Source organism: Anser anser (genome assembly GCF_964211835.1).
Source record: "Anser anser genome assembly, chromosome: 3".
NCBI classification, from domain to species: Eukaryota; Metazoa; Chordata; class Aves; order Anseriformes; family Anatidae; genus Anser; species Anser anser.
Genome location: NC_139722.1, coordinates 99709710 through 99736728, shown reverse-complemented (window position 1 = coordinate 99736728; position 27019 = coordinate 99709710). Strand labels below are relative to the sequence as shown.

The following is a 27019-nucleotide window of genomic DNA, read 5'->3' as shown; positions in this document are numbered from 1 at the left end:
TTTTCCAAAGGATTTTTGTTTTTATAATCAATTCTTTTTACATAGACAACTGAAACACACCAATATTTTGTGCGAAAAATATTTTTAAATAAACTTTGCTTGTTCTCAATTTTTGTACATTCTGATATACATATGTAACAAGGTTTATGGCACTGTAACCAGGATCAAAATCATATAAAGGAACAAAATAATTGCTTTCATTTATCTCTTCTGAACCAAGCCGGCTGCCATTTCACTATTAGACCTTAAAAATTATTATCTAATTATTAGTGAGCAGCCAACTCTAATTGGATTGAACACTCAAAACAAACCCCAAATTATTATTGCACAAGAAGCCAGTGAAGGCATATGGCATAGAATGATCAAAGTCCCTTACTGTTAAAACCTTACACCCCAAAATAGAAAAATAGAACTGGAACATGAAACACGCCAAAAAAACTTTTTTTTTTCTTTAGTTTGAGTCAGGAGTGTGAAAAGTGCCTTGCAGACTTTTTAAGCTGCTCTGATCTCCTTTGCATCAGTGAGCATTTTGCTAGGTTATCTTTAGCAAAGCATTTGCAGAATGAAGGCCCTCATGTTTCAGGGAGTTTTTTCTGCTTTGTTTTGGCCTTTTGTATTTCATCTTCAACTTAGGTTTCTTCAGTCTATGAACCTGCACAGACTACTTAGCCATAAACTCTGTGAGTAGCTGGAGAGGAGGAGAAAGAAAAAACAAAACAAAAAAGCCCAATATTTCTTCTTCTTGTTTTGATTTTAAAAAGTACTCCTTTTGCTCCGAAGCCTCCCTGCTCTGCCAGTGCCTGGGAAGGAAACCACAGCCACATCCCAAACACGGCCAAGTTCTTGGATCTCTTTTAAAAACCTTTCCTCACAAAAAAAGGTTTTTATTCGCAAAAAGTCTGCCACAACCTCCCCCCCCCCCCCCCCAAAGCTAAAAAGAAAAACCCACCCATCACTGCCCTAAATCAGGTGAAGAATACGCTAACCCCTTCATTGACTTCACTGTCACACAACAGTTTCTACGCCGATCAGCTTTGGTGTGAGGATCCGTGGTGTGACGCCGTTGTTTAGATCTTCCTCAAACTCCAGTAACTGCCCCATAAAGTTAAGGTTGGGGGAAATGATTGGTCGCTTGCCTTTTACAAATTTATAGGCATCCGTCATGGTCATGCGTGTGTGCTTCATCAAGTACGCGATAACTATGGTGGCAGATCGGGACACACCGGCCTGGCAGTGAATGAGGAGACCTTTTCCACACTGATGGGCTTCCTCTGGAAATGAGAAAAACAGAAAAAGTAAAGTTTCTGCCATTTTGTAAATTAGAAAAGCTCAGTGTGATTAGCAGTAACTTGATGTTAAAGCCCTTCTATCTGTTTAGAGGCACAGCAGCATCTCCCCAACTTCCAGCTCCAGTCTACCTTCCTTCAGGGTTTCAAAGTTAACTTCAGGTGAAACACACAGACCAGTCTAACCGTGAAGATCTGCACGTTTGCAGAATCTCTGTTAGCGATGAACTGTACCATTCAGAGATGCTACTGCGCTGCTCGTAAGCACTGCCAGCGAGTATTTATGCAGGCGGTCAAGGTCCACAAAAAGGCAGCCTGAGCTCCATCCCCACCTCTCTCACAACACCGCTATGTTACTTCAGCATCTCAGCTTCCCTGTCTTGATAAGCAATATGCCTTTTCAGAAACAGGTATTTTCAGATTCAGTATCTAACAAAGAATATACGCACTTCATTTGCCCTATTCTCTGAGGCTCTTGAAGTTAACTTCATCTGGGCACTCTGTACATTTCAGTTTCACTTCCTGCAGCTTTAATCTTCGCTAAACTTGTGTCTGTTTTGTTGTTTGTTTTTTCTTGTTGTTGTTTTTAAATATTTATATACATATATGCCAATGACCTACTGTTTAAACATTTCCAAACATTCTCGAATGCAAGTTAAAAGTTTACCCTGAGGGAGGGAAAGCTTTGACTAGTTACTTCCCCAGCTGGCTAAATTTGCTATGGAAAAAAAAAAACCTCAATGGAGAAACACTTGTTTATTAAAAACAAAGATAGCCCCTTGAGCTATAATTATTAAAAAGGAAAGCAAAATGGGTTTTAAAACACTTTCTAAACCTTTTCAGGGCAAGGCTACTTTTTCTGCCCTTGGTTAGATCATGAAACAATTAAAAAAAAAAACAAAAAACAACAACAACAACATGGTGTGTGGCTTAAGAGCTCTAACCCTGCAGTTCACGGGGAAGCTGGATGCAGATATCTCCCTCTCACCCCCAGAAGACCTCGGTGGAGTTTTGCAGTTTCTTTATGAAACCTTAGCCTACTGCATCATCCAGTCTTGTTGAATTCAAAGTTTAAGGTTTTACTGGATTTCCTGACCCAGATTTTGTTCCCTAAGGAAAAAATATATTTCCCCTCCCTTGTCCTCAGAGAGGGCTCTAGCCCTTCACTTCTCCCCAAAAGGTGCCTTCTTCCCCTTCCTATGAACATAGTGATCAGTAAGCCTGACAGTGCTGCTGGTAGAGCTGGGGTTGGGTTAGGAGCCATTGGGAAAAAAAATGATTTTAAATAGAGATCCTTCGGTCCTCTGCATGGCAGAGGTCAATCAAAACGGCTCCTGTTGGAAGCTCCTTGTGGAAAGACTTGAGAATTAATGCTGTATATCATCAGAGCTGCAGCATAAGCAGTGTTTCACCTAGTCACCTTCACTGAAATATCACGCCTACAGGCTGTATCAGCACAATGACTCTCTGCTAACCAAAACACAGCCAGACCCTGCAGCACTCGAGACCTGCCTGCTTCAGAGCAGTGAGTCCCAGCACCACCAAGGCAGATGGGCTCAGAAGAATATGCTGAGCTTGGACTTCCCCCCCCAGGACCCAGCCCTACACCCAGTACCTGACCCTTGCTGAGCCCCAGAGCACCCCACAGAGCCAGCACAAGCAGTCTCAAGTTTCAGAGGAGCTGTGCACCTACACTCTCACTCAGGAGCCATAAACAGTGGCTATTTTTGAGAGCAGGGACAGAGAAAGACAGCTCTGAGTCCACTTTTAAAAGTCCATGGGGTCAGCTAAGGACCTAAGCTGTGATATAACACAGAAGCATGTTTTCATCATCTTGTCTTTCATTATCAAGCCTGAACTAATGGTAACAAGATTAGCCCGGCTTCAGCAAGAGGGAGAAAAATTGCATGCCTGTGGTTCTGCACCACATCCAGGCTGTTTCAGGAAACCTCTAAGGACGTGTATTTGGGCTGGACAAGCACCAGTGGACATCCACTGTGCTGCAAAAGGTTGTGAACTCTGTACATGCACTGCGGGAAGCTGTGCCCACAAATACATAGAGAAGGGCAAGAAAAGGTCCTCAAAAGCTTTCAGTATTACTTGATGTCCTCACTGACCAGGCCCCCTACATGCGGATGAGGGGTGCATTATGTGGACTATAGCAAGGTTCAGAGCGATGTGCGTAACTTCATTTCTCTAGCCACCTCCCCATTTTCAGATGGAGCTGCATCTCTGCTGTGAACTCTCTCACAGCCTACAGGGTTTGAAGCTAATTAATACGAGTTGTCACCACTATCCACTCACCCACACATACACTCTGAAGTTACAAATCTAATGGTAAAATAAGTGGAGTGTGAAGGTTTGTCAGTTTTCTCATAAAATTGAGCTGGGGAAGACTGTTGTCATTAAAAATAATGAATATAAAAATTTGGATGGAAGCCACTGTGAAGATTAGGAAATGCAAAGGAATCAGGAAGAGGGGATGACAAAAAAAATCTCAGCTGGGGGAAGCAGGGCTTTAGAAATCCTAAATTCGGAGATTTGGAAGTAGGCATCACTATCATTGGATAAAGTTGTACCCCTAGGCTACTTAGTCAGATGTGCTAGAGATGAGAATCAGCAGAAACACAAAGTGCTCAGTGTTTCTGACGATCTAAATAGAAGTAAGTATGACCTTGCACAGTCTTCATGGCAGTTATAAGAATCTGGAATTAATATTATGCTTCGCTAACAGGTAAGGAGAGAAGACGATAAAAAAGGAATCGTTTCAGTCGAGGATAATTACCAATGAACTCAAAAGCCTCTTCAAAATACTGCCTGAGATTCTGCTTGTTGCTGTCAGTGGCCGGGAGCCGCTTGTAGTTGAACATGCCTTTCTCATAGTGGTACAGGGGCAGGTGGGTGGTCACATTGATTACATAGCCTATGTTCATCCTCTGCATTTTCTCCAAGTCCTGAGCATCGTGCTCATTTCCGAGGAAGAGGAAGGGCAGGATGGGGGTGAGCTCAGCGTTCTCGATGTCCGGTGTGGTGGGGATGGACTGAGGTAGCGTGGGGGGCACCGCGGACGCGCCGCTGCCTCCTCCCCCCTCTGGGCACTCTTGCAGCTGGAGGGAGTTATCACAGAGGTTTTCGTGGTTCTGCCTGAAACCGCTGAGTCCTCCTGGGGAGAGAGGCCAAGCAGATATTTTGGTTAGAGACCACAGGTAAGCACCACTTCGGCCCCACCTTCCTTTCGAGCATGCCCCAAGGACCACCAGGACTGGTGGCAGCCCTGCTGTCCCCAACACCGCTGTCACAGCAGTCGATGCTGAGCACGGCCACTGCTGGTGAGGGCAGCATGAATCAGTGGCACACACTGTCCTTGCCTCCACGAGGCTGACGGTGCCAAGGAACAGGCTCGCACACAAACATGATTCTGTGCAACATCAGGGTGCCGGGACCGCCTCACCTACGAGCCTGTGGGAGGAGGTGAAAGGAAAACAAAGGCTTTTCCCCCCCCCCCCAAGAAGGAAAGCATCAAAACCACCAGCAAACCAGCTCCGAGTACACTGGAACAGAGCAGCAAGTCGGCCTTTTCTCGAGACCTGTTCACATCGGCAGCCAGTTTGCTTGCCAGAGGGCAGGCCTGCAGGGCACCCCCAGCCCCAGGAGAACAGCGCGCACGTGCGCGGCCCGACAGGAGGAACACCACCCCTCGCAGCGTAACAGCAACTGAGGCTCTCGCTTAACATGTGGCTAACAGCTCTCCTTTTTCTGCCCCAGTTGTCTGAAAATATCTAGCAAGGGCTATTTTTAGGATATTAATATGGATTGGGAAACGGGTCCGAGGGGGAAGGGAGAAGTCACTTTTTTGGCTCACGTTTCCCCCGGCTCTACCGCAAGTCACACCACTGTTTTCTTTCAAGCAGCGTTTTCCCCTTTCCCCCCCCGCTCCCCTCACCCCAGGCTCCAGGAGGGTGTCTCCCCAGGCCCAGGAAGAAAAGCAGACCTCCTTTCCACACCTCGGTCGGCGATTACATCAGCCGCGGGCTCCCCACCTGCCCAGTTTCCATAGCGCTTACACAAAGCACGGGGTGACATCAGCTGGCATGACATCAGCCCTCTGAGCGCAAACAATACCAGAAGAACCACTCTGTGTCGGGCCTTTGGTTCCTGGGAGCCGATGAGGTAATGCGAGCAGGTGGCGAGGCTCGCCTCCACCGCCGCGGGGAGGCAGGGGCAGCGAGGGAGGAACGCCGCCATGCCCCCCGCCTGCCCGCACCAGCGCGGGTTACTCTTTCACCGGGACGCTTGGAGTCACGCAGCCTGCCGAGACGGGCCAAGTGTTCGGACTCAATTGCACTTTTGTCAAAGGAAAGCCAAAAAGGGAAAAAAAAAAAAAATCAGGAGGGGAAGAAATACACTTAAGTTACTAGAAAGAGCTCCACCAGCCAAAATAAACGCTGAATGTCACCATCCCGCCTATTTTTTTTTCCCTTCAAAAAGGTTATTTGTCTTTTCCATGTTCTTTCACAATGATCTAGCAAAAGAAAGATTTTAAAGCCATGCTGTCACACTGGCTTTGGATCAGAAACAGCCAAGAACTTCAATACCCAAGCGTTGAGTGCTGCAGCTCCCAAAGCCCAAGTGCCAGCCCACAGGGTGCGATCCGTACAGGGCCCCTCTCGGCACCCCACACAGCACGTGATGGGTACAAGTGCCCCAGACCAGGGCTTTGAGAAGGCTGATGACCAATTAAAGCCCCCACACACTATCTGAATGAGACATGAGGGGAAAACAAGGCAGGTTTGACCCCACATTGATGACAGGGGCGAGTTTTAAATCCCAGCCCTTCCCCTGGAGCCTGGTAATATATAGCCCTGGATCCTTCTGCTGAAGGCAGGTTTCCATGCCTCTCCTTTCAAGGCCCGCTCCTCAAGCGAAGGGTTACTGCTTCCTTTCCTGTGTTTCCCACTTCCCAAGCACTTCCCTGATTCAGTTTCCCCCTCTGCATGCTCAGGTCCCTATCTCTCAGGCAGCACCACAAACACTGGCCGCCGCTGTGGGGCACGTGCCAGGAGATGGGAATGGGAGGCATCGGTGAAACCCTGATGATGCCAAGTGCCTCCACAGCAGGGCACTTCTCAGACACGATGCAGCATGCTAGAGATCTACAAAACTCCTCAGGTCTGTCTGTTCCTCTCTAATACCAGGGATTTTTATTATTATTTAAAATAAAGTTCAGACTTCTGTCCTTCGCGTGCTGCTAGTAACTCACTTTCCCAGAAATCCTTGAATCACTCACAAAACGCAGAGCAATTCCCCTGCCTCAAAAGCACGCTTATCTTCAGCTGTTTCTGCAGTTTACAGGACAAAGCACAAATAGAGTTGCCTTAAAGATCCAAAGCTGTTGTAACAGGAGCAGAGGACAGAAGAAAGGGCAAGGACAAAAATCTGAGCTCATCTGCCAACCACACCACTTGGCCTTGATAAGGTCTGAAAAAATCCTTTCAGGCTGCTCAAGAAAACAAGCAAGACCGTGGTCCATGGTCCCCATGCTGAAGATATCCGACATCTCACCCAACCCAACTGCTACAGCCTGGGCTAAATGCTGAACCCTGAGCCACCTTCCAGTTGTCCCAGCCCTGCTCCAACTCTTACTCTGCTTTTGCGTAGGTAAGCAATCCTGTCCGCTTAAATGCTTCTGTTTAAGTGACGCCCAGGGCATGCTAGGGATCCCAAGGAAACCTCCAAAGAATAAGCACCTTCAGTCGCCCCAGGGTCAGCGCTCATCTTCCACAGCCTTCTGGGAAGAAGTGGCCATAGGGAGATAAGATCCCATTACTTCACCACTCGGGTGCAGACACGCTTATGGTGTGGCAGGCATCATCTTTCACCAGCCACCTCGCAGATACAGCAGGGCTGGACAATCTGTAGGCAGTGAGGAAAGAGCTTGCTATATCTTTCTTCTGCCACCTCCATCTGCTCCACCGGCCAGAAGACACCACCACTCCTGTTACCCATTCTTCCTCAGTGCCCGGTATGAACTTGGGCCCACTGGATGAAAACCTCGTCTTCTCCTCCTTGTTATGTTTTGCAGAACTCCTCTGCTATCACCATGGTCAGCAGAGAGCAAGAGGGGCAGGGCAATCCCCACCCCTCCAGCCAGAGTGTCAGGCCAAAGGGTGGAAGGTGATTCCAAGCACATCGTGTAGAAGAGGCCCAAACAAGTAGAGCAGCCAAACACACAACCGCTTCATCCACCGTTTCTTTCTTGGCATCTGCTAGTGAAGAGGAAACCTTTCCTAATGTCAGCCCACATCCACCCTCCCCTTGTCTTTCTCCCTCATGGCTACGGAGTTAAAAAGTTAGAGTAGCATATACATATATACCTATATAACATTTAGAGTAGCATATACAAGCAACTCTTGGAGCACACAGCCCTGAAACAGTGTGTTACTGGGGAGAGGATCCATCTCAGACACGTAAGCAAGGAATCAATGGACAGGAACACTGGTGCCCAGAAAGGATGCAGCAAGATGCTGTTGGAGGAAAGCTTAACTCTAAACCCAACAGTAGGAGCTCTGCTTAGATCTGTGCTGAAATCAGCCCCTCAGGCCTCAAAACAAGATCTAGATGCCTCACAGGCACTGCTCCCTAACTCCACTTCCCCCACACTTAGCATGCACCATCCTCACTCCTGGTCAATTTATGTGGCACTAACATAATTTAAATGGAGCTCGTGCATGCATAATACTCCGGTTTGCCACAAGTTTGAAAGACTATCTCCAATAAAGAAACAAACAAAAAAAAGCACAAGAGAAGCTCATTATAACCACTCAGAAAGAGTCAAAGAAGGATGGACTTTCCACACGATGGCAAACACAGCATGCAGAAGACATCATTTAAGGTCTTTGAGCAGTAGGGGAGAGTGATTGAAGATGCTCAAGCCTTCCCAAACCTGGGGCAAGAAGGAGATGTTACTAAGGACAGTGGCAGGGAACATGGGTGAGGGGTACAACCTGGTAGAAGCCTCCCACCAGTACAAAGGGAAGCTGTGCTTAGAAGCAGCTTTTCAGCTGTTAGTTGCAATATACTGAAAGCCTTCATCATATACAGATGATAGGCAATATATGAACTGGAAAAGACCATCAGCATGCATAGTGGTACAGTCTGAGCTCCAGCCATGAAGCCTACGCTCAACTTTCAACAAGACATTCGGATGTTCAGGTGCAACCCACTGACAAAACAAAACGCTAGCAGCTAGACTAGCTATCAGCGTTCATTTCTACAGAATGCCGTGCTTATAACCTGTCTTTGCTATCTTTAAACACACTGTGCAGCTGTAATAATCAGGTAAAAAGCCTGAACCACCCAGCCAATTTGATACAACCCATAAACAGATGCAGAGAACATCCCAAGTGCTTTCGTGCATGCTCTTCTCCAAAACAGCTGCTGGGCATGTTTTCGTGGGCCTGAACCTACCCAAATCCAAATGAAGTGACGGGCACGCAAGGCTGCCCAGCACACCTGGAAACCCATGGTATTTCTAACAAAAGGGAAGGGATAATGGAAGTAGGATGCCCACAGCAGACAGCCTGACCTGCTATCTAGCGAAACGCATCAGAAGCCAGTGCTCCTGCTCACCGCTGATGTGAAGAGCCAGAGTGGTTTGCAGTTATCACTACATAAGCCGCATGAAATATGCCACCACCCTGCCTTGCCAGAACAGTTAGTAAGTGACAACAGACTAGGGATTGTCTGAGACGTCAAAACTTTTAGGAAGTTTTAAGTCAGCACTGTGTACACTCCAGCTATTCATACTTGTTTGTTCAAGGCTTTCTTTTTTTTTTTTTCAGCCATCTGCCCATAAACATCTTGCTTGATGCTTCTCAAACGCCCCGCTGTGCAGCGCCTGGGCAGCAGCTGCACGCACATTTCCCAGCTCCAAAGCCACCCAGGAGCCCGGGGCTCACACCAGTGCTCTGAAGCCAGGTTAGCAGCTGGATGGGAGCCAGAGCAGCTCTGAGCAAATTAAAGAGAGACAAGCAACATGATGCTTGCATAAAAGTCACGCCAAACACGGTGTCTGTCATTTGCTATCAGGAAAGGGTGCATTTGATGCGAAACAGGCACAAAAACGTACGGCAGAAACAAGGCAACCAGTTTTTACAAGGGACCGTGACCTTGCAATAGGAACGGACATCTTTACATAAAGCAAAACCAACAAAGCTTATCTGCACACATTCTGTGCGAGTGATTTTTAAGGGAAGACAGAACTAAAAGAAGTGCAAGGAGTTCAGTAACACCTGCCCCCCTCCCATGCCTTCGGTGACACTTCTTCATCGGCGTGAGCATATATACACTAGGATGTGGGCTTATGATATGTTTTTATAGATATACAATATGCTTCCTACCTGGAAACAGGTTCTTACCCCACAGTAAAGACAGTAAGTTACATTGCTCCCTCTCCCCCCGGGAGAGAGAGCTGAAGCAGAGGCAAGTACCATGAAGTAACCTGACCACAGAGTAACACCTGCACTTACCTTTACATCACCTCATCTGCACGGCTGGGCTTTGTTTTGAGAGCAGCAGGTACTGGGTGTTCCTGTTACAACTACAAACAGGAACGTGTTTTTATACATGACAGACTGCAGATGTGGGATCCACATTTAGATAGAACATGTGATCCCTGCAGACAAACAGGCCTTTTGTACAGCTTTGAAAGCTATTCAGATGGATTTTTGGATCCACACATCCTCGATTACAATACCACAAAGCCAACTCAAAAAAAAAAAACAAAAACAACACCCACCAAACTAAAGCACACATGCAACAAAAGCAGAAGTCTCACAGGGTTGTGACAAAGATATATTTGGTCTGCAACCTCCACCCCTCCCAAAGTGCCAGGCCCTCATAGGTAGGGCCACTGGAGAATTTGGTGATCCGTAGCTTGTAGTGACTGACTGAGAGCTTCAATAGCTCAGCAACAAATCCAAGTTTTAGCACATCCACTCAGCATGTTTCCTGCGAGTACCTACACAACAAATCGAGCCCCTACAGCTCAACTGTGATTGTGTTTAACACCAAAAGGTCACAGCTTTAAGCAGTTAGCGTGTAGGGTGAAAGCTAACACCAAGATGGGGGATATTCAGGCAACTGGTGCATATCCGTTTAAGATCACACTTGAATTTGTGCAAGTACAGCCTGTTCCTTTAAACCTGTGACCTCATTTATTTACATTACTGCAGAAAAGCACTGCCAGAAGCAACAGCTGATGACAGTCTCATGTATTTTTCCACTAAGACAACAATTAAACTGCTTCTGTGTTATTAATGAACAGATGACTTTGTGTCAAGTCGACTCAAAGCGCAGGACGCCTCAAGGTTAAACAAACGTGACTCCAGCATGTAAAAATAGAGGTGTGCTGCAGGCAGGGTGCTGCCCAGCCCCACGCCGCCCAGCGCTGCACTCCCACCCCAGCCGGGCGGGAGGGTGCAGACCTGGGGCCACCCCTGCACCCTGCTGCTCCCGTACCATGGGCAGGATGTGCCCTGGCACCCGCTGATAACTATGAACTAATCTGGGTCATGCTGCTGTGCATCTTCTCTCCACGCTCGGGTACGCTTTCAGCAGCGAATCCATCACAGCTACTTGCTTCCTTCCCCCCCAAGGGAAAAAAAACAGCTTTACAGGTTGAAGAAGGGCTCTGCCAGTAGTGGTCAAACCCACTCTCAGGATGTGGACAGCCACCCAGATCACGTCTTCTTACCACCAACCAACGTCATGCCTTGGAAGTTTATGGCCATGCTTAAAGGGCCTTGTATCTGAGCTGTAACCTGACAAGGGGTGCACTGAGCGCACTGTCTTCCTTCTGCTATTTCCGCATTGTCTGACACAGATAAAAGTCCCTAGCTCTCCGTATTTCTTCTGCTACTCTCTCAACCTCTCTCTACTTTTGCCTCAAGCAGGGATAGGCCTACATGATACCAAATCAACGGCAGGGCCTGTACGCAACTGGTGGCACGCCTAGAGAGCACAAGAGCAAAAACCACCTTGTAGTGGAAGGTCTGGCCATCACCACAGCATGGGTACTGAAAGGATGGACGTCCAGATTCCTTACACACCACAAGACAGCCATTTTCCCAGCAGAGCTCCACAGTACGCTACAGAGAACCGTGTTCCCCAAATCTTTCAGAGCAACGGGGCTAACTCAAGCATGTCACTGCAGGAGCGTTTCTACTATCTGAGACAAATGTCCTCCTCACCGCAGCTGCTGGCGAGCATTGCTCAGGGTGCACCCTTGCTGCTGTAGAAAGCTCAAGAGTTGCGCCACAGTTGAAAATATTGTATTTGGCCCACATAGCAGGAAGCAGAGATGAGAAGGGCAACTCCTCTCTCTCTCTCAAAAAGGGTGGGGACCTATCGAACCACATTCGCCTAGATGACATTAGAAGTAGCTCCTCTGACTTCAAGGAAATTTTGTTGCTGTTGTTTTTTTAATACAAACATTGGATGGAGACTAAACTGAGGTCGAGCCCACAATGCAGGGGGGTATGCATCCTTCAGCAGTACAAGGAGAACACAGTGATACCAAGACTGTTTTACACATTACCATTTCTGCTGTTGAAGAATAGGAAAATAAATAAATAAATCACTAACTGCAGCCACGTTCAGCCCTTCAGAGCAGAAACCTCATTCACCACCTTTTCATAATTTAAGTATCTTCATTGGCTTCAAGAATCTACACTGATTTTGGTGAATGGTGGGGTAGGGGAACGCAAAGGCATAAGTAACTACAGGTTTTTTCTACTCTGCGGCTGCTAACGTGAGACAAGTCTCACTTGCCAGTCCTACAAGCACGTTTCTCGCCTGTCCACAGGAGGTTCAAACAACCCGTTGCAGGGTTTCTTTCCCTATCACCCACACAGCATTTGGCATCAGCCTTGCCGCAAAAGATTAAGCTTTAAACAAACAAACAAAAAAGTAAAAGTAAACATAGTTCACAAAGAACAGCTTCCACCTTGATACACTCAATCTTATCTAGTCTCCCTCTAATCAAGCTGCCAACAGCACTTCAAAAAAGAAAAAAAAAATCCTCCCAAAAAAGCAAACCCATGCATTCCAGAGAAGTTGCAAGGTCAGTTTTTTTCCATGTGGAAACTACCACGGCAGGCTGGTTCATAGACAAGCTCCGGCCTACAGGAGTTACAAGCACATCCTTGACACAACTGCTTTGAGGTCCCTTTAAAAGTCAAGCGTGCAACACCAGATAAAAAAAGATTAAGTCGTCCCCCCCCCCCCCCCCCCAAGCTTTGAGGCATATGCGCATACATTTGCATGTTATTTCTAATTTCAACTCACTACATCTCACGCCCCTTGCTACAGCACATCCTTTCCTACTGGCCTCTTGCAGCCCCTAATCTTATCTACTGTTATCTAGTACTTCAACACCAGGAACAGAGCAGGCTGCTGCCCTGAAGGACACGGCCCGGTGGGGCAGGAGAGAGGACGCCGAAGGCAGCTTCCTCTGCAAAGGGACGCTGCCTCTGCCCAGCTCCACTCATTTCCTCCTGTCACGCTACCACCCTCGTTCAACCGCATTTTCTCCCATAACGTCTCCCACACCTGAACATATGACTTGCTTCTTCCCACCACTAGCTCTTACCCCTTTGCTTTTCCTCTTCCAAGGAGCACTAAATCATCCATTAGCCGTAATTAGAATCAAGCATTATTTTTTTTTTAATTTTCTTTTTAACCTGCTGCTGGGGAATGTTTGTCAGTATTTTTGCTTGAAGGTTTTTTTTTGTTGTTTTTGTCAAACTTGGTTTTGCCTCAAACTCTAAGTCTGGGACACAGGCCACCTATGCAAGTTATAAACCTCCCTTCCCCGCCTCACTCAACAGCTCTTCCAAAGACACCATTGATGCTTCTGGACAACTCGCCAGCCCCTCCAGAAATCACTGTGAATACTTCTGGACCACATGTCTGAATTCAGGACAGCGGTTCCAGCTTTGTAACTGGAATCCCCTATATGCTGGGATATATACAGAGTCTCTCCATGTGGGAGAAACAGAAGCATTCACAGGAAAGAGAAAGAGAGAAGGGAAGAAAAAACACACCAAGCGACAGCATCCTTCAAAGTTATTCTCAGGAAGCAGTCAGGAAGGTGAAAGAGGAGAAGACCTTCTTGATTTCAGTATAAAGAACATTTATTTATATATATGTTCTTATATATAAACAAGAACACAGCTTGGAACAAGAAAGTAAGTCCCACATCCCAAACACACTACTGTGACAATTTTGCAGTGACAGATGAGGATTGGACTTACCCTCCCTGGAGGGCAAGCGTTTATAGCAGAAACTCAAAATTAGACACGTTACAACTTCTCATAGCAAAAGTATGCTCTCCCATGGGGATTTAAGCTAACATGAAGTCCAATTAAATAATCACTGAAAATGTCAGCATAAACCCTGAAGGAATACATACTTCTACTGTGAAATGCTCCCACTGGAAATCATATTATCAAAAAGGTCATCAAGAAATGCTAAAGCTATGTATGAAGGGGAAATGAGGGGGGAGGGAACAGAAACTATTTTAATGTCATAAAGATACCACAAATTTTTTTATATTGACAAAGAGCTATAAGTCTGTTTTCACAGAGGCAGAACAGACTTTCCCAAAATGCCCGTGCTCAATTTGTATTATTATTATTTTTAAGCTTATTTTAAATATCAACATAATATTAAATAAATATTATATTTTTATATTAAATTGCCTCCCATGACTGCCTATCAGCATATGCATCCCCAAAGCAACCTGCACATTTGCTCATCCTCACTGTTTGACCCAAAGACAGCCAGCAGCTGCTGTGCCCGTGCTCTGGGGTGTGCAAGGACCGAGGCAGCTCAGAGGGCTCTGGCTCAGCACATCTGAAGAGAGAGAAGAGACCAGGCACTGTTTCAGACATCTGTAATCCTGCATGTGTAGGAGGGGACAGTTATATTTAATTAGTACATATTAGAGAACACTGACATTTTCATGGGTCAGCCATCCATTTGTTCACTTTACCCTTTTAAGGGCAACCTCTTCAGGACAGCTTCACTCCAACGACCAAGCAGGCTGATTTGTTTCTCCTGAGAATGAACACAGGCTCTTTTCCAGTCCAAACCACTGTTCCTCTGCATCAGAAACACCAGCGGTACATTGCATTAACGTGAAAGAAAAACAGAATGCTGCTGTAACACATCAATGTTTGTGAATGCCATGCATTCCTGCTGGATTTAAATCCTCTTAAAAATGAAGAGTTTCTGTTCTTTTGCCTAGAAATAATTATATCTGGCTCTCATTTGACACTTTCCAACAAACTATTTTGAAGCACATTAAGAAAATCCAGAGGATGTAAAGGGCACTGCCTTGAAATATTCTAGTGTCATACTGTCCTAAAATAAAAGCATCAAACTACCAGAACGAGCAAAGTGCCAGCCAGCTCCCATGCTGTCACATAGACTGCAGGGCCAGCCCAACCAGAAACTGAATCCCGGCATGCTACAGGGCTGTTTGTTGATGCAGGCTCAGGACCACTGAGCTGTACATCTCGCACGCCTTTCCCTCCTCATGACATCAAGCCAGTTGCTGAGCACTAAGCAACTCGCACCTTCCTGGTCTTCAGGAGACACGAACTGGGTCACAGCACTGGCTCAGGCGGCGGCTGACAGCCCTCACGGCTGAGGAAGCATGACAAGAACCTACACTCCAGGATCAAAGGAAGAAGAGAGAAGAGTTACGGAATCCAAAACTCAGCAGCAATCAAACGAGGAAATCTCTTCAGCTAGATCAAAACCAAACTGGGTCTTCTTGTCTCCGCAGACAAAGAAAACTTCCCAGAAAGCACAGGCACTGTGTTATTCATAGATACAGATGTACTACTGCCTTACAGGGCTAACAGGAAAATATCTATGAGCGTAAGATTAACCTCAAGCTAAACAATCGTATTAAGTGTTTTTATTTATACCTACAATATGCCAGCGAGTTCTGTTGTGTAAATTAAGAATAACTTAATTTCAATCAAGTGAAAAGACAGGACTCCTATTATCTTAGCTAAGAAAATGGCCAAGACAAATTAGAGCCCATCATTAACACAACACAGGTCACCTGCTTTAACAACAGCTTTTGCTTTAAAACATTATTGGTCACTTCCTCACTTAAGGCTTAATATCACACTTCAGCGTCATAAACTAGTGACAATCAATTCAACTAACATGACAGAAACTTGCAAGTTACCCTGTATTTTCCAAATTCCTTAAAGCCACTGTAAAAAAATATATACAGTAATTCGTGTGCAGATGAGGAGTGGCATCTGTTGTTCTTTTTACTACATTTAACTTGAAGTGTTTCTTCTCTGTTATGGTGAATCGAGTGGGAATTAAACTCAGGCACTTTACAGATTTTTTTTTTAAAGCTAGATTGTAGCAAAAAAAGTTGGAACCCACACCTTCCCCTAATTTTATTTTATTTATTCCCCTCTGCCCCTCACCCAATTTCTTCCTTCGAAGCCTTTATTTCGGACAGAAGGCCCCCTCAGCAGCAGGTGCTGACAGATTTACAGTCCCCCAGAGCGCTCCAGCCCCAGGCCCCCCCAGCTGGGACAGCCCCGTGCACACACTTGAGCCGCCTGGAGCCCGGCCAAGGATGCTGCGGATGTGGGCGAGCCAGATGAGCCCAGCAGCGCCCCAGGCAGCGGCAAGGGGAGGCTTATTCCTTTGGGACGAGTAGGACTAGGTGGCACCCGCACCTACAAGGTTGGTCCTTGCAGACCTGCTGGCTCAGGTCTCCCTGCGCTGACTACAACGGCAGCTGTGGCGTGCTCTTAGAGGCACCACTACACACAAGTACCAGGAGAGCACAGCCTTGTGCTCCTTCAGGATCTCGAGCCACTCACGGAGGAGCTTTTTTGAGAAAGGACATAACCTGCTCACAAAGCAGAGAGAGAGGAAAATGAAACTTGAGTTTTCAGATGAACAAAAGCCACCCACAGACAAATCCTGCAGCTGATCACTTTAGCAAAGATGCACTGTTAAGGGACAAGGGTGTCTGTAAGCCCCTCTCCCACTTCATGGGCCAGGAAGGTCCATGGCTGAACCTGGGTCAGTGACACTTAGCACAGATCACAGTAAGAGATGAGATCAGTGTTACAAACAGTGCAAAGAGGAAAAAAAAAGCTCAGACATTGAAGTGACTTGTCCAAGGCCTCACAGCAAGCCTATTGTGTGCGCTTAGTCACAGAGCGAGAGAATGACCATTGCGTGGCCTCGGCCAGAGCTCCCCGGCCCTGAAACTGTTCTGCTATCTAGGCACAGATATCCCCCTCCAGCCAGATTACTCCTTTCCTGCACCACACAGGGAAGGAACTTCTCCCATCTTCCTCGCCCCTTCAAGCCTCAAAATGCTGCTGTACAGGTCCAGAGCCAGGTCTGAGACCACCTGCTTGAGGGACATTGCTCCTTGGGCACCAACAGCTTTCAGAGCTGATGCACAAAAACCATCTCCAGTGGGCTGAGATGCTTCCAAGGCATGAGGTTGCTTTTATCACAGATACCGGCTGAAGCAAAGAGTTTCCTGTACTAAAAAGTCACAAGACATTAAAAATCCCCACAGATTCATTGCTGAAGCTGCTGGGGCATAAGAGCATCAATTGGCCACACAGTACAGAGACCAAGATTGCCCCGGGACGTTGCAGCTGCAGAAATAACCCCGATGAAACATTTAGAAAGTAGGGTCAGTACCCCTACGTGTGTGCTTTCCATAGTAGCCTCCTATTCTGCCTCCACATAGTACTGCTACATTGACAAGCACAGCCACGACCGCTGGCTAGTTTTCTACCCCAGCCAAATCCCAGAGGCACTGGTGCACGAAGAGCTCTGCCGTTATAAACACTGTCAAGAAATTTACTGGATCAAGGCCACAGCTCATAGGTAAGAGGCAACCACCTGAAAGACCTGCCAGATGAAGCTAAAGCAAGAAAATGCGGCGCTCAAGAGGGCACTAAGAGGACTCTGTACCAGCTCTAAATTTCAGGGGAGGAACTAGGAGGCAAAAGCCATAAGATATCTGCCCTTCCTTCAGCTCTGACTTATCAAGTACCTCAGGTTTACTTTACAAAAAGTGTAACTTTCTGTACTTACTACAGTACATAAATGTTTTAAAAATAAATAAAACATTGAAGACGGTTTCAGGTGAGTACCTAGAAACAAAGCTCCAGGCAAACAACCACAGTGATATTCAGGTCAACCTTGTGTTTTCTGCAGCCAGTGTTCCTCCAAGCCTACCAGAGACAACCCAGAAAGGCCAACACACCACGCATAATCTTATCTTTTGCACAAAGGGACAAACAAAGCATTAGGTCATCTTTTAAACAGATTAACAATGATCTGTTTCATTAAGCAGCAGGACTTCTATCACCCTGCAAGCTGATGTTGAATACTTCTTTCTTGGTTGGTTGGTTGATAAATGTGTAGAAGATACAAGTGTTATCACAGTGCTCACGCAGCTCCCATTCATGGTATTTCTTCACTTTAGAATTTCTTCTGTAAATAAAAAATTGTAACATGGCTTTTCACAGAGTAAAGAGAGTCATAGCCTGAAGACGAGTGGCTGATCCCCCACTTCAAAGGTATTGAAAAGGCAAAGAAACTTTTGTGCTCCTAAGCATAGTTTAAAAAAAAATGCATTAGTGGCTGCTGCTTTAAAAGAAATAGAAGCATATACATATTCTAAAAAATAAAAGTACCTGTATTAGTTAAAAACTAGACACTGCTCTAACCTCAAATACAGTTATTATTCCACCCTGTGCCTCCCAGAAAGGCTATGGTCACTTTAAGAATGAAAGGCCATAAAACATCAGTAAGCACTTCTATAAAGGCACAAAGATCTTACTGGTAGAGCATCTCACCCATAACAGGGGAAGGACAGCACTTAAGGCTTTCAGCTAATTATAACCCAACTTATATAAACTAAGAACATCACAGAGGATGCCTCCTCAGTTGAAACAGAACTGGAGCCAAACTTTTCTTTACTAGCATTACAGGTATTTGGCTAATATAACAGTTTCCTTCTTGATTCTTAGTTTGGTTTCCAAGTGTATGAGAAACTGGACTCCTAAAAAGAGAAGTCTTCACGCTCGTCTCCTTCCAAGGCATGGACTTTGCTCCTTTTGCCTCTCAAAACATGGCAGGTACCAAGCAATCCAGCACTTCAAACTTTAAGATGCCATCACCTGGGAAGAAATGCTACACTTTCCATTACGGTTGAACTGGAAAATGTAGGGGTGCAATCTTCTGCAGAAGCATCCACTTCAAGTAAAGAAAAGATTTTGTTCTCAAAAAAAAAAAAAAAAAAAACACAACCAAAACACTATTACCCCATTTTATCTATAAGCAAAAGGTGTACATGCATACACCCCACTCATTTACACTCGTTTAAGTGTTATGGCTGATAACATTATTACCTCGGGGCGGAGGGGCAGGGGAGGGGGGAGGAATGTATTTCAGGTCCAGCAATCAGCCTCTGAAAACTGAAGGTAAAATCCCTCACGGAGCCAGGAGAAGTGTCATCGCCGTACCATCCCCCCCAGTGACTGATGAGGCCAAATTTCCTTCACAGCACAGAGGGAACACATTTTAAACACAGTGGATGTTTCACATGTATTACTTAACACTTAAAAATACACATTTCCCGATTTCAGCCATGACCTAATAATTATTCAGTGGAGATCTCCAGTGGAAATAAGTGCCAGGCACATATTTAATTGGACAGCTGGATTTTTTGACCGTTGTGTCAAGTTCTACTCTCAAATATACTTGTGCAGAGTAATTCAATTAAGGCTTAAAGTAACACTGGCACTGTTGAATTACATAATTAATAACAATAAATCATGTATTTGCAACAGATTATGACAGCAGGTATTCCAAAGGCAATTGATCGTAGTATTTTGCACTACCATGGGAGAGTATAAAACAGGTACATGTTTATTCCTTTTATAGGTTTCTTGGCCCCTCTGTAGTTGTTTCAACTTCACTGATAGGTGACTTCAGCATTGGTAAGAGATCTGAAGCTATTCTTAGACTGTGGCAGCAAGCCTGAAGTGATTTTACTGGCAGGTTTTACACTCCTTGCTATTGAGACCCAGTCAATTTATTTCCCTGTTAGACGAGCAATGACAAGACTGAAAAAACAGAGCACAAGTAAGCTCCTCAAACCAGGAACAAGAACAGAGAAGCAACTAGTTGTTATCATCGCCACCCCCCTTGCAATGCTCCAGCTATCACTTTAAAAGCACAAAGGGGAAAAAATGGATTATTAGCAAATTTACATCTTACACCTTTGTTTCTGGATTCTGTTCTTCCCCGCAGTCAAACACAGGAGCTTTTAAAAAACAGAGCACAAGACTTCAACGGGTTCACAGGACTCCTGCAGCTGGGGCTCGAAAAGGCAGAGGAGGAAGGGTAAGATGAAACCAATAGCACTAGACACTGACTAGGGAGACAAAAGCAACTTCTCTTGTTGAAAGCTGTTGAAATGTTTTGGCACAGATGCTTCAATTTTTCATTTTCAGTTCATTTGTAGATTTAATTTAACTTGAAAAGAGATGCTCAACTCCAAACCTAAACATTTCATTCTGTGTAAAATCATACTTCCCATTTGAATGCAAATGCATTTCCTACTTCCTATTTTTATGTCCCAGGAGCAAAATAAAGCACACAAAAAGCCCAAAACTGCAGGCCATTTTCACTATGAGCTAACACACCCAAGGAAGGCAAATTATTCCAGTAAGGCAGAAATACATTGGTGTTCTCCTGTAATGGTCTCACCACACGGTGCTGCAGAGTTTGTGCGAAGGAAGGAGGGCACAAGCCCATCCAGGATAACCTGGGCTGCTGAGGTCTTTCTCCCCAAATTCAGCAACAGTTTTGCCAGCAGCATCAAGCAGAATGGGGGCCGGGCTCGCATCACTGTTTTTACCTCCTCTCCTTCCCAATACTAGGCAAAAAAGATGCATACACAAAAAGAAAGGCCTTTAGGTTTCAATAGAAATGCAAAACCACGGTCTAGCATGAATGACTGTGAGCACACAGGGGAAAAACAGGAATGCTTCATATTTTATATAAAACCTGAATAGTAGCTTCAGCCCTGATGGCTTCAGCTGCTAATGCCCATGTAACAACAATGTTAAGGACACGGTATCTTTCTGGGGGTAAAAAAGGAAAAAAAAAGAGTTACACTAGTATTTAAGTGACTTATACAGCTTCTGTACAAAGAAGTGAGCAAGTCTTTGCTTCTGAAGAGCTGAACTGAAAATGATACCAATCTTCATTTATGACAAGAAACACTCCCTATTAAAGGAAGTAGCAAAGAGACACAAAAGGAGGCACAGAGTTCTTAAAAACCCCGTAAAGCCCCAGTGCTCTCCTGTCAGTCAGTTTATATTGGTCTGCTACATTAAAAATAAATCAGACCACCTCTTTTTAACCGGAGCCTAATAAGGCACCCCATACATACATTTATCTATAGATCAGTCTGGCCGTTGGAAACAGCGCAGGAGTTTATCTGCGACTTAAAAAGACTGGGGCACCTAACCCTAAATACACCCGGGGCCATGCCGCTACCCGGGGAGCGGTAAGCCCGGGCTGTAACCCAACCCCGGGCTGCTGATCGGGTTCCCCCCACAACGTGACACCGCGCCACGAGCGGAGCAGCCGCGGGCCGCCAGGCCGCACCAAAGATGGAGAACGTGGCACCGGATCAGGGGGACGCGAACTTGGCCGGCGAGGCTAGCAACCAGTGTTTGCAAACACAACACGGGATCAGATGGGCCGCAATAAATTAGGACTGGACTGCAGCAAGCAAGAGAAACCACTTGAAGGGAAAAAAAAAAAAAAAGAAAAAGAAAAAGAAAGACAGGCAGAGAGCTACCCCCAGCTTCCTTGTGGTGTCTGCACCCACAGGCGTGCAGGCCCACGGGGCGTCAGCTCTTGGGCTACCAAAGCATGAGGGAAAAGTGAAAACTGAATAACGAATGCTTCTAGCACCACTCCTTAGGCTCTCTTTCAGTTTCTGATCCCTTCTAAACGCTGCTTTATCATGAGCTTTACCACGAGCTGGCTCCACTGGAGCCCACTTTGAGCCCCACTTCAAAGATGGGGAGGGAGGTAAGGTGATAGCAGGAGCACTCTTATTTTTACATCTTCTCCCTTCTGCACTTCCCCAGGTGAGGTCTGCTCTAGCCCAGCCAATTACTACACCCAAAAAGCAAGGGATTTGGCTTCCTTTGTCTCCTAGCACAGTTCCAGGTTTGTTGGCAGAAACAGCTCAGGGAGGGGATTTCTCCTAAGCAGGTCTTTGAAATAGGTGCTCACATTTCTCAGTAGCTGAAGACCAAAAATGGCCCAAGTAATCCCACGAGCAACCAGTTAAACCCATCGTAGCACCCAGAAAGCAGTGGTCAGCCTCGGAAGGTGGGAGCAGGGGCTGCCCACAACCTGCCCACAGGGCCTAACAGCTCCATGGCCACATTTCAGTAGGTGCCTCCTATTTCAGGGACAGAAAAACTGCCGGTTTGTGGTGGCAGGAGCTTCAGTGTTTTCAGAGAAACATAGAGAAGTGAGATGCTGAAGATGCCAGTCTTCTAACGGCAGGAAGACTTCCAGACTACACCACATAAGCCATACGCCTGGTTACAACAGAACAAATACCATCAGAGAGAGGAGACCTCAGGGATGAAACCTCTACAGAGCACCTCCTCTCTCTGTCGCACAGATGAAGGGCACCATCTGACCCGAGACACTCAAAAGCACACTGTGAACCTTCAGCAAGTGTTAGAGTCAACCCAGCATAACCCAACACTTGCTGTGAGTTAGAAGAAAGTTCAGTGCAATTTTAAGTTTCCACAAGATCTAGTCAAAGATGAGTACCTCATTGGACTCCTAGCTCCTAGAAGTGTATGAAACTAAACAGAGAAAATGAGCTAAACCATTAGCCCAATCCTTACTTCTGCCACACCATGCAGGGTATCTTTTCCTGTAAAAGTTACTACTTTCAAGTGAATTAAATATATACAGTATGAGGTAAGCAACAACTCCCGCAGTTTCTCAGTACCATAGCCAGTCTCTATCAACCATGCCTTCAAATGGCATAAATACCCAGGGGGCAAAGAGCTTTAATCTGGAGGACAGCATCGTTATAAATAGGAGCTACAGAATAAAGGGAAGAAAGGAAAAGTGTCCTTGGATGCTGCCTTAATTGGTGGGGCACATTCCCCTCCCTAGAACATTAATGGATAGGCCAAAGAACTCATTAAAACGTGAGCCTTTCAAGTAGGAAAAAATACATATAAAAGTGTGCATCCACACAAACGCATGAACGCTACCCTTTCAGACCACTTTTTGGAGGAGTATCTCCCTCTGTCTGTTACTCTGACCCTTTACCACCAAAACAAGGTTTGGCTGCTCCTCAAGTTTTGTCAACTGGTCCATGATGCAACGCCCCAGACTAAGCAGCCTCCTTTGTCTTTCTTCCTCCCTTCTTTTGCTCTCCCATTGCCCATCCCTAGCACCTAGGAGTTCAATTTTATATAGACTAAAATAAGTCTGCTAAGTAAAGGTCAGTCTGGTGACTAAGAGAGAAACATGCCCTCCTGGACTTCTGCCCCTCGGGCTATAAATATTTAGAAAAAACAGTTGGGGAAATTCTTTGTCTACACAGACAGACACCAGGAAACGCGTTTCCTTCTTCTCCCAGTTCCCACTCCCTCCACTACTCAAGGACAACAGACACAGAAAGGGGAGCATCTCCCCACTGCTGAGCTACCAGCTCCATGATCTGGCCATGGAAGACATTTGCTTTGCCACTCGTGTGCCACTCGAGGCACACAGCTCTTCCTAGAGATAAATAGCCACAGTGAATGTTCAACCACCAGCAAAGATTACAGCCAAGTACATGCACAGCATGTGGGGGCAAAGAGGGAGGTTACCTTTTAGGACTAGGGGTTCCTTGCCTTCTCGCTTGAGTGACTCCAGCACTATATGGAGTGGCTGGGAAGGCATTACTCTGCTTGGCTCATTGGTATTCTCATCATAAACTATGATTTCTTTGGAAAAGATCCTCTTGAAAGAGTCCTTGCCTTCCCGGCAGGAGATCAAGTCCAAGACGGTGATCTTGCCCTGCTGGAGCCTTCTCCGGCTGATCTTGTCAGCACAGTTAATGTGGACAGCCCCTTGAATGTGGCTTTTGTTATACTCCATGAACGGCCTGCAGTCAATGATGACAGGCCCTTGGTTCTGTTGGTGGCTCTTGCTGCATTTGGTCATCTTCTTCGCCAGATCGTTGGGGTAAATGATTTTGATGCTAGCCAGCTGCTTGGTGGTACCCGAGACCGGGCTCCCCACTCCACCCAGGGGGCTCAAGCTGCCGGCGTTCTCATTGCTGTTGACCATTTGGTTGGCAGGGCAGGCTGTGGGGGCTCCGGCGCTGCTGGTGCTCGCTTGAGTTTGGGCCTGAGTGTCCTTGTCGTACGTTGCCACAGTGCAGCAACTGGCACTGCTGCATCCACAACTCAGGGAGCGTGCAGAGCCGTTAGATGAGGGCATATACGTGAGATTAGCAGTCTTTAGGGACACGACAGCTGCCCCGAGCAGACTGGAGTGGCTCTCGCTGGCAGAGGAGGCAGGTTCAAGATAGCTAGAGTCTAAACAAAGGTTGAGATCCTGAGGTCTCACTGGCCTCGAAAGTGCCACCACTACCCTGTCGTCTAAAGGAGACGGAGGCATGAGGAGGCTGAGGACTAGCGAATTAGAAAGAACTCAAGATCACCCTGCAAAAGAAAAAAAGGAGGGGGAACGGGGAGAAGAAAAAGGTGATGAAAACAGATCATGAAATCTCGTAAGCCTCCTGATACTACAAATCGCTTCATCAACACCTATTACCCACAGGTTAACAATCCCTTCCAACAGCTACCAGCCTGCAGTAGCTGTTGAAGAACCTTCCCAATCCCGCAGCAAGTACTCCAGCTCCTTGCATGTGTGCGAGCGGAATGCCGAGTGCATGCAGCTCGCCTGGACTGTGCTGCTACACCCGGGGGGAGGCATTTGTCTCCATGCAGATGGTGCTGAGCTATTCTGAAACCCCAGGCATGCGACTGATAAAGAGGCACGCTCTCGTTTCCTTTGCTTACTGCAAGGGAAACAACTCCTGGACTGACTCTGCTGCTGGGAGCAGCGTACAGGAGCCGAATGTCTCAGTGGTGATACGCGACTTTTCCAGCAAGCTGAAATAAAATTAACTTCTCAGTAAATTATCAGGGACAAACTCGAATGTAAAGTTAAGCAAACAGGAAAAAAAAAAAAAAAAAAAGAGGGAAAAAAAGAAAGGGGGTTCTGGGGACCTTTACAGAACGCGGGTGTGTGCCCGGTGCTCCCACCTGCCCGGGGGGTTACGGCAGCCCCAGGCCCAGGCTTCCAGAGGGGCCCCCGCCGCCCCGGGCTCACAGCCCCTGCCGCGCAGCGCAGCGTGCGAGTCCCGAAACCTCCCCGATTCCACGAGAAAACGGAGAAGAGCAACGAGACCGGCACAGCCCGAGGAAGGGCTGGGGAACCCACCCGCCCCCAGCACAGCTCCGCCAGGACCCCCCGCTCCCCTCCAGCGGCACGCCGGGGGGCCCGGCACCGAGCTGCGGGACGGAGCGCGGGCAGCTGCGGAGCGGGGCCGGCACCGGCGGCTTTTTCCTTAAAAATAAAAATAATGTTAATAATGATAATAATAGTGATAATGATGATGATGATAAAAGGAAAGCAGCGAGCGCGTTCTCCCGATGTAGTTTAAAAGAAAGAGTAAAAGACAAGGTACGGAACCGAGCTCCCTAAAAAAAAAAAAAAAGCTAGAAAAAAAGCTAGAAAAAAAATTTAAAAAAAAAGGGAAAAAAAAAGCGGAGAGCCGAACTTTTACCCCGCGGCTGGGCAGCGCTGCCCCGCGCAGCCCCGCGCCCGCGCTCGCCCCCGTGCCCGTACCCGTACCGGCGCGTGGCGGCGCGCCCCGGTGCGTCCCGCGCCGCCGCCGCCGCTGGGTCTGGCGCTCGCTGCCCCGCGCCGCCGGCCGCGCGCCGCCCGCATCCTCCTCCTTACTTTCTCTTTTGCTACCGCGTACAAGTACGGCGCCGCGGGGGCGGGGCCAGCCGCCACGGGCGGGACCCGCGGCCAACGGCGGGGCCGGGGGCGGGGCCGCGCCGGTGATGTCACCGCCAGCCAATCGGGAGGACGCCGCCCCCCCCCCCCGCTCCCCCCCAGCCGCGGCCCGCCGTGGGGCTGACTGACGGGCGGCTCCGTGCCCTCAGGCGGGCAGCGGGGTGGGGGGGGGCTGCGCCGCTCCCCTCGGAGCCGCTGCGGTGCCCCTGAGGTGCCAGCATGAGGCACCCCCGCCTCCTGAGGCACCCCCGCCTCCTGAGGCACCCCCGCCTCCTGAGGCACCCCCGCCTCCTCACGCCCCCGTGTACTCTCTTCGTCCGAGGCTGGCACCAGCCGCACAGAGCAGAGGCTTGGCTCACGCTTCCCCCCCAAAATGATGCCCTTTCTGCCGCTCTCCGCAGGCCGCTTGATGCGCCACACGTGGTGTGCAGTGGTCCTTCCGGCCAGGGCAAGTGGGAATCACAGAATCGTCTAGGTTGGAAGAGACCTCCAAGATCACCCAGTCCAACCTCTGACCTAACACTAACAAGTCCTCCACTAAGCCATATCACTAAGCTGTACATCTAAACGTCTCTTAAAAACCTCCAGGGATGGTGACTCGACCACTTCCCTGGGCAGCCCATTCCAATGCCTAACAACCCTTTCAGTAAAGAAGTTTTTCCTAATATCCAACCTAAACCTCCCTTGGCGCAACTTTAGCCCATTCCCCTCGTCCTGTCACCGGGCACGTGGGAGAACAGACCAACCCCCACCTCTCTACAGCCTCCTTTAAGGTACCTGTAGAGTGCGATAAGGTCACCCACTGCTTCTGCGTTTGGGCATCCTCCCAGAGTTACAAGTGTCCTGGAGCAAATGTTTGCTGGTAAATGCTTGGAGTCATTGGTTTAGCCATCTCCCTTCACCAGACTCCTCAGTACCCACGACGTGCCCTGAGCAAACGCCTCACGGCTTGTTCATGGAGGGGCTCACCGCGCACAACAGCCACGCAGAGCTCACCATAGGCAGGCACTGCTCCAACTCAGGCCAAGTTTTCTCACCGTACAAAGGGAGGCCACGTGCAACTTTGTCTCATACTTGCCTTAACGTTGTGTTTTTGTAAGAACGTTGACTGTAAGTGATATAGTCGCTATTCATCCTGTTTCAGATGGCTTCCTACAGAACTTTTACTGACTTCATCTTTAATATATTTTATTAGCCTATGACATACGGTTGGCCTTTTTCCTGCTCACAGAAACCACATCCCGCTGTGATTTTCTTTCTCTGAGCATTTTCAATGAACAGCTTTCTAAATGCTTTCGCCTTCTGTAACTCAACACCCATAAGAGACACAACTTATCTCTCCCGTAACATCTAAACGCCTATTTCCCGAAAAGAACACAAGAGCTCTTACTACCAGAGCTGGCAGGTCTTAGTTAAATTTCCACTTCCAGAAGCAGCAGCCCATGGGATTTGGACATTCATTTTCTTCAAATGCATTTGCCGTCGCAGTAGGCTTGCTCACACGTTTGTAGAAAACT

General features: G+C 47.3%; 1 protein-coding gene across 3 annotated transcripts; it reads right to left on the bottom strand.

The window, feature by feature from the left end:
- On the bottom strand, positions 1 to 27017 carry DUSP10 (dual specificity phosphatase 10). Of its 3 annotated transcripts, none has more exons than XM_083828542.1 (4): positions 26896 to 27017; positions 23297 to 24136; positions 4072 to 4449; positions 1 to 1271 (listed from the first exon to the last, which is right to left on the bottom strand). In XM_083828542.1, the coding sequence occupies exons 2-4, from the start codon at positions 24090 to 24092 to the stop codon at positions 1006 to 1008; spliced, it is 1440 nt and encodes a 479-aa protein (XP_083684668.1). In that variant the 5' UTR covers positions 24093 to 24136; positions 26896 to 27017; the 3' UTR covers positions 1 to 1005. The 3 variants fall into 3 exon arrangements, with proteins under 3 accessions (XP_083684668.1, XP_083684666.1, XP_083684667.1); XM_083828540.1 differs by lacking the exon at positions 26896 to 27017 and adding an exon at positions 25335 to 25472; XM_083828541.1 differs by lacking the exon at positions 26896 to 27017 and adding an exon at positions 25329 to 25454.
- Between the last annotated feature and the right edge of the window lie 2 nt (positions 27018 to 27019).

What these genes read in the sequence shown, in the direction of transcription:
- DUSP10 (XM_083828542.1), bottom strand. Translation starts at nt 24,092, where the DNA reads ATGCCTCCGTCTCCTTTAGACGACAGGGTAGTGGTGGCACTTTCGAGG. An exon ending in GGAACCCCTAGTCCTAAAAG is followed by an intron (nt 4,450 to 23,296) that starts GTAACCTCCCTC and finishes CTCTCTCCCCAG; the next exon opens with GAGGACTCAGCGGTTTCAGG. An exon ending in AGAGGCTTTTGAGTTCATTG is followed by an intron (nt 1,272 to 4,071) that starts GTAATTATCCTC and finishes TCTCATTTCCAG; the next exon opens with AGGAAGCCCATCAGTGTGGA.